The sequence below is a fragment of the Homarus americanus genome, unplaced genomic scaffold, assembly GCF_018991925.1.
Source record: "Homarus americanus isolate GMGI-L3 unplaced genomic scaffold, GMGI_Hamer_2.0 scaffold6317, whole genome shotgun sequence".
Lineage (NCBI taxonomy): Eukaryota > Metazoa > Arthropoda > Malacostraca > Decapoda > Nephropidae > Homarus > Homarus americanus.
This window is the reverse complement of record NW_024730668.1, coordinates 16229518-16245505: the sequence shown is the minus strand read 5'-3', so window position 1 is coordinate 16245505 and position 15988 is coordinate 16229518. Positions and strand designations below refer to the sequence as shown.

The window sequence follows — 15988 nt, the reverse complement described above, 5'->3', positions numbered from 1 at the left end:
TAATGAGGAATGGATACAGTGTGACTGAGCACTTACCTTAAATGTAGTCAGCTGAATGCACACAGGGCCCCCATAATTTTCTATTTACAGGATACATGGAGACTATATTAATTGGAAGAAGCAGAAGAGGAGACAGGGCTGGGTGGGTCATCAATGTCGCTTCCTTCAGACAGGTTTATGTACTGTGGTAACTTGCTGGTTGAAGGTATTGGATCATCTTGAGGGAGTGAAGAGGCAGCACTGGTGGGGCGTGAGGAGCCAGTACTGGGGGACTTCTTGAAATAGGTGTCCAATTTAGACTGCACAGTTTTCTTTTTCTTTTCATTATAAATTTCTCTGTAGCAAGCAAGTGAATCTTGGATCATTCTGTCAACTTTGGCATAACGCTCATAATTTTGATCCATGCCATCAAACATTTGCATTCCTTTATTAATTGTAGCAAATGCCTCTGCCATATGTTTCACTGAAAACTTTTTGGGGGGTGCAGGCTCTTCTTCTACATTTTGTCTCTCTTCTTCCTCTGCAACTTTCTGTGCATCTAGTTCAATAAGATCCTCGTTACTGAGCTCTTCTGCTACACTTTCAACCAACTGTCCAACATCTTCAGTATCAATTTCTAACTCCAGCTGTTTACCTAAGTCCACTATCTTGTTACTAATATCCAAAATAACTTCACTTTCATTAAATCCTTTGAAACTGTTCACATATCTTTTCAGGATTTTCTTCCATATTCCATTCATGCAATGTTTTGTAACCTGATCCCATGCTGCACTAATGTTCTTTATACATGACAAAATGTTGTACTCCTTCCAAAACTGTCTGAGCGTTTTCTCACCTTCAGTAGCAGCAACAGCCTGAGCGAAGGTCGTGCGTAAATAATATGCTTTAAAGGCAGAAATAGCACCTTGATCCATGGGTTGGATGATAGAGGTAGTGTTAGGTGGCATGTAGACTACCTTAACATCAGGGTGCATGTCGTCCAGGTGTGGTGGGTGTCCCGGAGCATTATCCAAAATCAGTAAAATCTTGAATGGAATCCTTTGTTGCAGACAATACTCCTTGGCTCGTGGAATGAAACAAGTCATGAACCAATCCTCAAATAGTACTAGGGTCATCCAGGCTTTCTTGTTACTGCGATAAAACACTGGCAGTGTGTGCTTGCTGACATGTTTAAAAGCCCTGGGGTTCTCTGAATGATAGATCATGAAGGGCTTTAGCTTGAAACCAGCAACATTCCCCCCCAACAGAAGTGTAATTCTGTCCTTGAATGCCTTGAATCCGGGCATTTTTTTTGCCTCTTTGTGGATGTATGTCCGGTCAGGCATGCGTTTCCACAATAATCCAGTCTCATCCACATTGAATATTTGCTCTGGCAAATAATTCCCTTCCACAATCACATCATCTAACTCCTCCTTAAAAGCTTCGGCAGCACCAACATCGGCACTAGCTGCCTCTCCACTCACCTTAACACTGTGTAGACTGTAGCGTTTTTTAAATCTATCAAACCACCCTTGACTTCCTGTAAAGGTTTGATCACATTCATCTCCTGCCTGCTCCTTCAGGCTTTGGAACAGGCTTCTTGCTTTAGCCTGTATGGTTAGAACACTTAAGGGTACACGCTTCTGTATCTGGTCTTCTATCCATATCACCAATAATTTTTCCATATCGTGGATAGGACCTTGTCTTTTCTTTGTTATTATAGTTCCCTTTATAGGTGTTGTTCCTTTCACTACTTCACGAATACGTTCCTTGTCCTTCAGAATAGTGGATATAGTCGAGTGTGAGAAACCTAGGTCGCGTGAGATTGTTGCTACTGTTTTTCCATTCTCATACTGTGTTATTATCTTCAGTTTCATCTCAAAAGTAATTGCCTGTCTCCTTTTCCTTGGAGTACCACCAGCACTCTCACTTTTACGCTTTCCAGTCATTATAAAGTCAATTAAATACAATAATAACGAAAGTTCACAGCGCGATCAGTATAGGATACGATAGCCAAACACAAACAAAGCGCTCCACTGAGTGAGTGCAGCCACGAGGCGACCCAAGACATCCCTCCCTCTCGCCCGGGACGGAAACGTTTCGGTATAGAAAATGCGCGCGTCATTTGAAAAAATTTTTGGTCACGGCGGTCGCAGTCGTATGTCCCGTATGGACGTACGGTCAAAGCAGGTCGTAAGTACCATTGGACGTAAGTCCGTATAGTCGTAAGTCGGGGTTTAGGTGTATTAAAATGTATGAATTGACAAAAGAATAAGTCTAAAGAACACAATATTAAAATGTATGAATTGACAAAAGAATAAGGGCCGTATTCCTAGTCATTACGACGATAATGACGATCACGATCATCATCTCGATGATCGTGTGTCGGGATGCAACCACCCAACGCCGAGTGCCATATTCCTAGACCCTTACATGAGCGTGTAAACACGGCAGCTCGTGTCGGATGGCAAAATTTTTTTGGCCATGCGCGTGTGCCAAATGTATTATTTCACATAATTAGAAAGACGATTTTGAGAGATATTTAGTTGTTATTTTATACCGGCACAATAATATATTGTAAAATATATTTTTTTATAAAATTGAACTTTATTATCTGTTCGAAACAAAATAGATAATTTTTTCATCTGAGTACTTGGCAACAATGTTTGCGCGCGGGTTATCAAACATGGAGGTAGTAAGAGAACGTTCTGCAGCTCTGTCTGAAACCCAACGTATGGCACTTTTGCGCCATATTGAGCAAAGGCCAATCATTGAGGATAAGTCTACAAGCAACACCATAAATTATAGGAAAAGAAAGGCCTGGGATGAAATTACTGCTTCATTCAACGCCAGCTATGATCCACTTGTTTTACCTGGTCCTACCCCAGGGCCATCATCTGTGTCTTCTGCACAATTTACTGAAGTTCCATCTACTGTTTATCGACCTCTATTTTCACCCTCTGTTCCTGTCTCACAAGTCATTGTTCCTGCCTCACCAGTCATTGCTCCTGCCTCACCAAACATTGCTCCTGCCTCACCAAACATTGCTCCTGCCTCGGCAGCTCCTGCCTCGGCAGTCAATGCCCCTGACTCACTATCGAGTGATATTGCCTCACCCCCTCCTGCTCATGCTTCCAACCAACACCTTTATTCAGTGTCCAGGGCATCTGGTTCTCGGCCAAGGAGCAAACCAAGGCGAACTAGGAGGGTGACAAGTGTCTATGAAATGTGTAATAAAAGACAAGAAGAGTTACATAAATCTAAGTTGTACAGATTGAATAGGGAGCATGAGGAGGAAATGAAACTGAAAAAAGAAATGATGTTAACACAAAAACTACAACAAACTGCAATTGAAAAGACACATGAAAAATTGAATAATTCTTTGGATTTGTTAGATAGTGTTTTAAGGAAAGCAGGAGCTGCATATGATGCCATGGCTAAAACATATGAATGATGTTGTAATATTTCAGAAATTGGCATCTAAAGTAAAAGTTATTCGTTCTATTTCTTACATATTCAACTAATTTTATTTGAAGGAAATAAACATACATGTGTTTATTTTGACAAAGGTTTTTTGTTTACAAAAGCTGTCATAAGTATGGCAGGTAATTATTTGTGGGGGATGAATATTTATAATATACATAAAGGCTGTGATTTTCAAAAATTGAATTTATTTCCTGTGATAAAGAATAAAGTTTTGTTTGGTGTATACAGGTATTTATAAAATATGTTATACTGTGCAAAGTACTGTATAGAGGATATGTTTCTTTTATTAAATTTTATGCATTGATATAAATAGCTGTAGAGAAGGAGTGAACCATTTCTTTTTGTGCCCAAGATAGAAATATTTTCATGTCAGTTACAAATATTGTCCAAAGTATGGCAGTTAAGATTTATTTTTATATATCTATAATATAAGCTGTGAATTTCAGGAAATGCAGAACTATGTATAGAAAAATTATAGTTTATTTTCTTAATTTTTACACATTTATAAAAAAAATAAATGTATATTTCTTTCCTTTTGTTGTCTTCATAAAACCTCACAGGTGAATTACCTTACATATTGAGTTATGCTCCATTATTAAAGACCACAGTGAAGTAAAAAAAACTTTATTACTGGGCCAAAAACTGTGATATTTTCCTTGTTAACTCAAGATAGAGTGAGCTCACTTGGCTTGCCTCATTCCGGAAAACATAAGTGAATTTCCCGGTTCAGATGGTTGAAATTTTATTACTACTACGACAAAAATATTGTATGAATGAATAAAGATAAGAAACATAACTTAAATGATAACAGAAGTAATTGTTAATTGAAGATGAGGCTCACAGCACAGACAGCAGTCGTCATCGAAGTCGGAGCTGTGATGTCAACATTCCAATAATGTTTCAAGTTCATAACAGTGTTGTGAAAGTTCATTTATCCGTATTAACACTTCTTTTAATTGTTCTTATCAAAAAAAATAAAATAATTCGACGTAGACATCTGTAATATAAAGTACTGGAAGAACTTTCATAAAATATAATGATGATTATTATTTGTCGTAAGGCAGCTATCGGGTGGGGGTAGCCACCCGATGTTGTTTCCAACATTTCAGGGATATGCGTACGGTTCCCTTCCGATACCTCGTTTATCGGGATGACTATTAATAGACCAGCACGAACACTATCAATTGGCATTGTGCTTCGTAATGACTATCAATCCGGCCCTAAGTCTAAAGAACACAATATTAAAATGTATGAATTGACAAAAGAATATGTCTAAAGAACACAATATTAAAATGTATGAATTGACAAAAGAATAAGTCTAAAGAACACAATAATAAAATGTATGAATTGACAAAAGAATAAGTCTAAAGAACACAATATTAAAATGTATGAATTGACAAAAGAATAAGTCTAAAGAATACAGTATTAAAATGCAGAGTTAGTATAACTACCCAAAGGCTCCACGACTGATTGGCTTCAAGAACTGGAACTCTTCAATGTCAGGCATCTACAACACAAGACACAGTGAGCAAGTTATTATCAGAGTATAAATGGATCACTGGTATTAATGGGTGCACTACAAAACAGTACAGTCTACCCACAATAGTAATATCTAGAATGTGATGTGAGCCTGGGGAGTCAAAACACTAGGGATTTGGCTAAAACACTGTGGGGCTGGACTTAAACACTGTGGGGTTGGGCTTAAACACTGTGGGGTTGGGCTAAAACACTGTGGGGCTGGGCTAAAACACTGTGGGGCTGGGCTAAAACACTGGGCATTCTTCAAATATTGGGGTTTGGTCAAAACACTGAGGAGTTGGTCAAAACACTGGGGATTGGTCAAAACATTGGGGTTTGGTCAAAACACTGAGGAGTTGGTCAAAACACTGGGGATTGGTCAAAACACTGGGGATTGGTCAAACATTGGGGGTTGGTCAAAACACTGAGGAGTTGGTCAAAACACTGGGGATTGGTCAAAACATTGGGGTTTGGTCAAAACACTGAGGAGTTGGTCAAAACACTGGGGATTGGTCAAACATTGGGGGTTGGTCAAAACACTGAGGAGTTGGTCAAAACACTGGGGATTGGTCAAAACATTGGGGTTTGGTCAAAACACTGAGGAGTTGGTCAAAACACTGGGGATTGTCAAACATTGGGGGTTGGTCAAAACACTGAGGTTAGTCAAAACACTGGGGATTGGTCAAAACACTGGGGTTAGTCAAAACACTGGGGATTGGTCAAACACTGGGGTTGGTCAAAACCTGAGTTGGTCAAAACACTGGGGATTGGTCAAACACTTGGGGGTTGGTCAAAACACTGAGGTTGGTCAAACAAGGGTCAAACATTGGGGATGGTCAAACACTGAGGAGTTGGTCAAAACATTGGGGTTGGTCAAACACTTGAGGTTGGTCAAAACACTGAGGAGTTGGTCAAAACTTTGGGGTTGGTCAAAACACTGGGGGGTTCGGTCAAACCAATGAGGAGGAGCCAAAACACTTGAAATAGAACGCTGCCATATATAAGTTCTGCATTTGCCTTATCATCAATGCATGAAACTAAAACGTAGAGGTTACGGAGAAACTTAATACCTAGAATGTAAATTTTAAATTACTGTACAGTACAGTACTGTACCCACCAACAAGGATACCTAAATAATCTACCTTAAGCTGCAATATAAACTTTGAAGTCCTATCTGTACATCTATACAGTACAGTACAGTACAGTACCGGTACAGTACAGTACAATAATAATTTTTCTCTTACCCAGTCTTTAATTTCTATGACCGTACTCTACTGTACAGCATGCCCTTCAAATTCGAGGGGATTAGGTTCTTAAAATCACCGCGAATATCATTTGCTGATCGGGGAAGGTGGGGCAGTCATTTTGAATTGTGTACAAAGAAATGTATATTATCTTTATGTGTTTGCTCTTAGGACAATTATTTCTTTTACCTGTACTATTGTATATGTGTGTGTGTAGACACACACACAAAACACATACAAATAAATAATAATGGGAAAATCCTCTCACAAATACAGTGACCCCTCGTTTAACGAACACCTCGGTTTACGTAATTTCGATTAACGAACTGCCTTCCATAAGGATCTTCAATTCGGTTAAGGAAGTTCTTACGAACCGACCTCAACATGTTTTCGCTTGCACTGACCGGGCAACCAGCTTTAGTATCAGTCCGCCAATACATTAATCGGTTCTAGGGCTTAAATTCCTTACTATTTTAGTAAATATCAAGAAGTTTATAATATTCAATAATTTTAAACATTTAATATTCAATTTTTTAGTCATTTTAACAATTATTGAACATAATTGAAGGTAAAGTGACTAGTTTAATGCGCGGCATCCAGCCTCTTAACACAGCAAACAGGAGTTAGTCTCTCTCTGTTTTCACTGGAGGTAACATCTTGCTTGAGACTCTCTTCAACTAAACGCTTTTTTTCTGTGTTTCCAAGCAAATTATTGGTCATTTTGAAATATATTTTACATATTGACAATATATAATGTAGTGCAGTGTTGATTTAAAGAAAATAATCTTGAATTACACCAGAGCTAAAATTTTATGGGTGAAATGGCACCATGGGGTGACTTCTCTTCCACCCCAATGCCTTCTCTTCTTCCTTCTCCACCCCCATTCTAAATCCCATCATCATCATCATCATCATCATCCAGGAGCCTTCTACATACACACCTCAAAGTAAGTGAACTTTTCTACCATTTTTGTTGAATTTAGGAAATTTTCGGTGAGCTGGAACCAATTACCCAAAAACCCATTGAAACAATGGTTTCGGTTAACGAACTTTTCGGTTAACGAACGACCTTCTGGAACGGATTGAGTTCGTTAACGGATGGGTCACTGTAATCAGAAAAAATTTATTAAAAATGTTGAGTCTACCCTCAAGTCTACTCCGTGCTCTATTTATAACAAAGCACGCAATGTAGTTGAGGGTAGACTCAACCTTTTTAAAAAAAATTCTGATTATTTGTGAGAAAATTTTCCCATTATTATTTATTTGTATGTGTTTTGTGTGTGTGTCTACAGACATATACAATACAGTTGGGTCTTCATTTACGCGGTCAATTGAACTCGCGGAGTACCGCGTAAATAGAGAAACGCGTAAATGAAATAACAGAACATATGGGATTAATTGAAATAGAGATTGGGGCCGACCCCAAAACTCCACTTTTTCCGACACAATAAGTACCTTGTAGTCAAAATAACATCTTAATTTTATGATGGTATGCACACACAATTAATAATTAAGAGAAATATCAATAATATTAGGTTTTTTAACACTTACATTAGTAGAAAAGATGGCTGGGCACACAGGGATGGGGGGTTGGTTCCGAGGCAGAGGGCAGATTATTGGCCCTCACCTGTATCACTTGTATCAATTGTATCACTATCCACCACAGAGGCTTGCAGGGCCTCTTTGTCAAACCCCTCAAAGTCCATATAAGTCCATATCCTCACTATCACTATCACTGACTTGGGTCGGCTGTGGTGGGTGACGGGTGAAGAACTCGGTAATGTTTTGATGACTGGGTGACCTTGTGAGCACCCTGCCCGCGCTGCTTCCCGCGTAAATGACCAAATTTGCCGCGTAAATCAAGCATTTCAATTCTGGCAAGGCACCACTAAATGACAAAATGCGTAAATCCAGACTCAACTGTACAGGTAAAGGAAATTACTGTCTCTAGAACGAATGACTCCCCTGTTCTGGCCACGGAAATGCCAGCAACTTTAAAACTACCCTTAAGACATTCTTGGGTACATCCAGTGTGTCACCCGCGAATAATAGAGGACCGCGAAACAAAACCCACGAATTATCCAGGCATACTGTATTATATAATCTTCACTGGGTTGCATATTCACCCGAATACAACTGCCTCTCGATTTATGTTGTAAGTGCGTAACTGAAACATAATTTTCCCATGAGAAATAAAATAAAATGTTAAGGTTAGGGGGAGCAGCCTCAAAACTCATCCATACATCTATGCTGTACAGTCATCCCTTGGTTATCACGTCTAATTGGAACCGAGCCGAGTGCATGACAACGAAAAACGCGATAACGAAAGTACAGAACCTATGGGATTCATTCTAATTGGTTCCAGGCACCGAAGACCCAACCCCAATTTTCCCATTTTACGACCATTTAGACCCACTAAAGATATACAGTCGATAATGTTATGGTAGGTATCAGAAACACACACAAGTTTATTACAAAGTGATGAAAAGGGTACTCTCAATATTGTAGTCCACAAAACATGTAGCTATGCTTTCTTTATTTGAGTCCCCCGTCTGAGGAGTCCGTTTTCTCATCGCTTCCGGACGCCTGAGCCCTCCGTTTTCTCTCAATCTTAGAGTGCACCCGAGACTTCGTCATTCCTTAGTAATGACAGAATTTGAAATTGCAACTGGGGTTGCAATTGTTGAGGCAACTTAGATATGTCTGATTACAGCAAATGTGTTATTGTCAATTTGTAGGTGAAAGATTTTATCCTCAATAGATGTAGGTGAAGCAAGGGGGTAACAATACACCTGGAGGCAACTGAGTGATTACTAAATTCTTGGCCTAAAAATGTGCTATAACAGCAGGAGTGCAGATTTTGATGGAGGCGTGATAACGAAAATCACGATAACCAAGTGCGCTATAACCAAGGGATGACTGTACGTGTACTATATACAGTACTTCCGGGAATGAGAGATTTCCGGGTAACGAGACAACACTCTCAACGCCTGAAAAACTCCCCCATCCCCGGAATTTTCTGTGTATTGGGAAAATTTTCTTGGAATTTTCCAGAAAATGTGCCCCTCGTAAAATCGTTCCCAAAGTCGGAATTTTCTGGGGTTGAGAACAATTTTCTGATAAAATTTCAATTCCGGCTATTGGAGTTCCGGGTTTGAGGGATTCCAGCTAACGGAGATATTACTGTACAGTATGTGTTTATTACTCGCAATAAGGACATCGAAAAAGAAAAAATACGGCTAAATCAGTATAAATTGAATGAGCCTTGGCTTGAATCAAGAGCTTGCTGACAGGCATGTTTCACAAGCTTTGATCATCAATCCACATACTCAGCATCCTCTCCATATTCTCAATGTCTTTGTGACACTCACTGAAATTCCAGACTTAGCACTTTCCCTAATTTTGGGTGTACAGTGGTCCCTCGGTTAACAAGCGCCTCGGTTAACGAGATTTCGGTTAACGAGTTGCCTTCCATAAGATTCTTAACTTCGGTTAACGAGCATTCCCTCGATTAACGAGTTTCTTACGGGCCGACCTGAACATGTTTTCGCTTGCATTTGGCGGTCCACCAGCAGTAGTCCGCCAATACAGTAATCGGTTCTAGGGCATAAATTCCTTACCATTTTAGCAAATATCAAGAAGTTTATACTATTCAATAATTTTAAAAGTTTAATATAAAATTTGTTAGTCATTTTAACAATTATTGAACATAATTGAAGGTAATGAAACTAGTTTTATGCGCGCCATCCAGCCTGTCAACACACCATACAGGCGTCAGTCTTTGTGTCTTTTCAGTGGAGGTAACATCTTGCTAAAGACTCTCTTCAATTAAACGCTTTTTTTTCTGTGTTTCCAGTCAAATTATTGGTCATTTTGAAATTTATATTACATATTGACAATATATAATGCAGTGCAGTGTTGACTTAAAGAAAATAATCTTGAATTACACCAAGAGAACTAAAATTTTATGGGTGAAATTGCGCCATAGGGTGACTTCTCTTCCACCCCAATGCCTTCTCTTCTCCCTTCTCCTCCACCCCCATTCTAATTCCCATCATCATCATCATCATCATCATCATCATCATCCAGGAGCCTTCTACATACACACCTCAAAGTAAATGTACTTTTCTACCTTTTTTGTTGAATTTAGGCAATTTTCGGTGAGCTGGAACCAATTACCCAAAAATCCATTGAAACAATGGTTTCGGTTAACGAGTTTTTCGGTTAACGAGCAACCTTCTAGAACGAATTGTACTCGTTAACCGAGGGACCACTGTATTGTCATGTACCGAATACTGTTTGGACAGTACTCTTGCTTAGGACAAACACCCAAGCAATGGTTCTCCTCTGTTAATGGAGCTTATTACGTCTAATTTCACACCAATAGTGATGGTCTTTTACTGCTGGGTGGCACTCTTGGATGTAGATGGGTGTTTACCAGTCATAGTAAGGGCCATAAGTTATGAAACACCAAGTGGACAATCACGAGAAAAATAATCACTCACTCCAACAATAGTTACTGGATGCTATTGAATGGCGCGTGCTCATCCTGTCTGACGCCGCAAGTGTTGTACCTCACTGGCAACGCTTGCTCAACTATGCTGCCAGCCCACACAGACTGTTCAGCGCACAATTCAAACCTCATAGATGAAAAAATATGTCCACGCAAATTACAATATGGCATAAATACAATGCCAACAATTTCAAATTTTCAATTTCAATTGTTTATTCAAAGATAGAGGAAGCGGGATCCTAGTTCTGTCACTAGGTACCCCTGTACAATAACACCAGAAGCATCTGGCAAGTGTCACAAATATATACAGTATAAATATTATAAAGGGGATTACTAAAGCCAAAGGAAGGAAGGATATTCCTTTAACACATAATCTATGTTATTTACATAATATCTAGCCAGTATGGGGAGGATCATTGTGTCTCCGTCAGGGGGTCGTAGAGTGGTGGTCCAGCAGGTGTCACGGAAGCGTTGTGTGTGGGGACATCTTAGGAGGTAGTGGATAAGGGTGCGGCTGTCGGGTCTTCTGCATAATGCACAAGAGCGTTGCTCAGGTGATGCGGGGATACCAATCTCCCAAGCAAAGTCATACCCAATGATGATACGGGCAGCAATCACGTCTCCTTTCCGCGACCCTTTCCCATGGGCATACGAGAGGTCAGGAAGTTTACGAAGGACATCGTACCAGGTAGGCGGGGAGTCCAGGGGGATGGCTGCTTCCCGAGCTTCTCTCTGTTTGCGGCAAATTTGGGTCCTAAGTCGTAAAAGTGTTCGAGGAACAACGTAGTCAGGTGTGGCCTTGTTGCAGCCAGTCTTGGCAAGGCCATCTGCTGCCTCATTCCCCAAGATACCGACATGACTGGGTATCCATAGGAATGTCACAGGATGGCCTGCATCCTGAAGTGTGGATGTTAACCCTCGTATTCGGAGGATGAGGTCCTTATTTTCCCCTGATCCAAATGCGATCCCGTCGAGAGCAGACCTGGAATCGCAGCAGACAAGCAAGGGGCAGAAACCATCTGCTTCTTCCTCAGCGAGAAGGGCAGCAAGGAGGGCTATTAGTTCAGCCTGAGTGGAGGATGCCCCGTCAGAAACTCTGAGAGACAGTTTGATAGGCTCAGGGGCATCAGGACGGGAGATGTAGACACCAGCCCCGGCCCGACCTGTAGCGGGGTCAACAGAACCATCAGTGTAGAGGACGACCCTACCTGGGGACCAGTGGGCGATCCTGGAGAGGTGGTATTTGCAGAGAATAACAGGGTTCACCTGGGATTTCGGGAGCGGTCCACCGAGGGCAATCACTTCAGGTTGAAAATCCAGCCAGGGAGAAGGAGACGAACCAACAGCAGGGGTGACAACAATATCAGGCAGGAGGTCGTGTTCCTGAAGGGCTTGGATGAGTGACCCTCGCCACTGTCTTCTAGATGGAGGTCGGCCTCGGACAGCAGGAGTCAAGTTGGCTTGGACATAGTTGCCCCGAGGATCCCGTAGAATGGAAACAGCAGTTTTTAGGTAAAACTCCTGGACACAATCCTGTAAGGGGGAAAGACCAAGTTCGGTATATAGAGAAGTAGAGCGTGTCCACTGAGGAGCCCCAAGGATGATACGAGCAGCTTTCCTCTGGATAACTTCGAGACGGTTGACAGCAGTCCGACTAATGTTGACGAGAGCAGGGGCGGCGTAGTCGACACAGGAACGGACAAAGGACTTGTACATGGTGAGAAGTACAGGGATGGTGGCACCAAGGGAACCCCTGCACATGGTAGAGAGGGGAGTGAGACGCCGAAAGCACATGTCTCGAAGATAGCAGACTTCAGGGATCTGACAACGTGTGCGAATTACATACAGTGAGTTCTGCTATAACGCGTGTTTTGACAACGCAAATTGACTCTAACGTGATTGATGAATAGAGGAACAATATTTGCAAAACGCGAATGCGTTTGCTCTAACGCGATTCCACTCGAACGGTTGTTATGGCTTGGCGCGGGATTATGCAGTGTTTTACAGTTCACGTTCGACATCACATGTTCAATTGAGTTATGTGTTCTGTTTGTGAAGAATTGCAGAAATAATTTATGTAATATTTATGTATACAGTATACCTGTACAGTATATGCAAATTGTAAAATTTTAAATAAAAGAGAAAATCAAATTACGTAGCATTTAACACCCACGCTCTGTTTACATCACACACACTGTTTACAGTTCACATTCGACATCACATGTTCAATTGAGTTATGTGTTTTGTTTGTGAAGAATTGCAGAAATAATTTATGTAATACTTATGTATACAGTAAACCACTCACAAGGTCCTACCACTAATTATTTTATACTGAAACTTACGTTTGGGAAGCTGGATTAAAATGAAGATTACCGGTATATTAAAATAATAAAAATATATTATAAACCTGTCTAACATAGCGTAAAAGCAATATACCCCGGTAATAAACACAGCTGCTATCATCACCCCCCCCCCATTTGCCAGTGACAAGAAAGGGAAAGTGACCTTGACTGTGACCGCCTGTGGCTATTTTTAGCCGTCCTTGTGTTCGGAGGTGGTCAGTAATGCATATCTGTATATTTACTGATCAGAATACTTATCTCCTATAAATAATTCATTTAAAATTTATTTTTTTACAAAGAATATTCAGTAAATGACTGAGTTAATTCTTGAAACTACCGACAGTGGTAAATTTAGGATGAGAATGATGAACAGAAGTCACGTCATGGATTCGGAGTTTGGTCCTTAATGATCACCATAAATGTCTGGTCAACTTCACCTACCAGGTATAATGGTAGCCTCCCTTTTTCACGAAACAAGTATATAAATTAAAGAAAATACTTGCAGTATATTTAATATATTACAGTATATTATAAATAAATAAATAAACAAATAAATCGGCAAATCTATTTCAAGTAAATGGAAATATTTTACTCACACCGACATTAGTTCCAGTTAAATAACTGACGCTTAAGTGAGTCCCTAGTGTTTACACTACTGTACAGCAGCCAGTAAAATTTGATGCCTATACTTTAAGTGAATTGGCCTTATTTTAAATAACCAACCATAAATAAATGCAAAAAGGAAAAAAGATCAAAGGTGAGAAAAATTATATTGTATGTATGTTAAGTTGTCAAAGGAAGAGAAACAATTGAAACTCTGCAAGTGTGTAAATGAGGCAGAAAGATAGATCAGCAACCTAAGACTTGGTCACAATTTTCGTGATGCCATATGGAAGTAGTATCTACCATTAGACAATACTGTACATTATGCTTCCAATATCTTCCCAGGCGGTAGTATCTCCCTGTTTGGTAGCTGCCTAAAACTTTTAGTAATATTACTTTGATACAACATGATAAATTAGACAAACAATGAAAATAAACAAACAAAAGTAATTTACCAAGACCTTCTCTCTGAGAACAGAGGGATGGAGGGGAGGGAAGGACGGGTGATAAGACGGCTATTTATAGCCCGTCTTTGTGTAGGAAGTCGACCACACTATAAATAATTCATTTAAAGTTTATATTTTTTACATAGAATATTTAGTACATGACTGCGATTATAAAATAGGCCGAGATATACGGTATGTAATATTTATGTGTGTGTGATATAAACAGAGGGCTTGGCCTCTCTCTCTGTGTATGGGTGGAATTCGTGGTTTAGAGTGAGTGATACGAATGTCGTAACATTACTAGGCTGAAGGCGCCTGAATACTACTTAAACACATCAAAACTATGTTAATTGGTCACTGTATAATAAATTCATTCACTCATAATTTAAAATTCCCTAATCATCCTGTGTTATATACAGAAATACATTCCGTGGAAACGCGGAATGGGGACCGCAGAAGTGAGGGTTAACCACACACACACACACACACACACACACACACACACACACACACACACACACACACACACACACACACACACACACACACACACACACACACACACACACACACACACACACACACACACACACACACACACACACACACACACACACACACACACACACACACACACACACACACACACACACACACACACACACACACACACACACACACACACACACACACACACACACACACACACACACACACACACACACACACACACACACACACACACACACACACACACACACACACACACACACACACACACACACACACACACACACACACACACACACACACACACACACACACACACACACACACACACACACACACACACACACACACACACACACACACACACACACACACACACACACACACACACACACACACACACACACACACACACACACACACACACACACACACACACACACACACACACACACACACACACACACACACACACACACACACACACACACACACACACACACACACACACACACACACACACACACACACACACACACACACACACACACACACACACACACACACACACACACACACACACACACACACACACACACACACACACACACACACACACACACACACACACACACACACACACACACACACACACACACACACACACACACACACACACACACACACACACACACACACACACACACACACACACACACACACACACACACACACACACACACACACACACACACACACACACACACACACACACACACACACACACACACACACACACACACACACACACACACACACACACACACACACACACACACACACACACACACACACACACACACACACACACACACACACACACACACACACACACACACACACACACACACACACACACACACACACACACACACACACACACACACACACACACACACACACACACACACACACACACACACACACACACACACACACACACACACACACACACACACACACACACACACACACACACACACACACACACACACACACACACACACACACACACACACACACACACACACACACACACACACACACACACACACACACACACACACACACACACACACACACACACACACACACACACACACACACACACACACACACACACACACACACACACACACACACACACACACACACACACACACACACACACACACACACACACACACACACACACACACACACACACACACACACACACACACACACACACACACACACACACACACACACACACACACACACACACATACACATATATATATATAT

At 40.9% G+C, this 15988-nt stretch overlaps 1 protein-coding gene across 4 annotated transcripts in view; it reads right to left on the bottom strand.

Annotated features, from left to right (window-relative positions):
* LOC121867245 (serine/threonine-protein kinase greatwall-like) overlaps positions 1-15988 on the bottom strand; it is a 219980-nt gene that overhangs the window by 176707 nt on the left and 27285 nt on the right. For 3 of the 4 annotated variants that reach the window (XM_042367099.1, XM_042367097.1, XM_042367098.1), the window contains exon 2: positions 4917-4972. The exons of the other annotated variant lie outside the window; for it this stretch is intronic. In XM_042367099.1, the coding sequence (XP_042223033.1) occupies positions 4917-4972 (56 nt within the window). The remainder of the gene's footprint in view (positions 1-4916; positions 4973-15988) is intronic. 4 annotated transcript variants of the gene reach the window in all.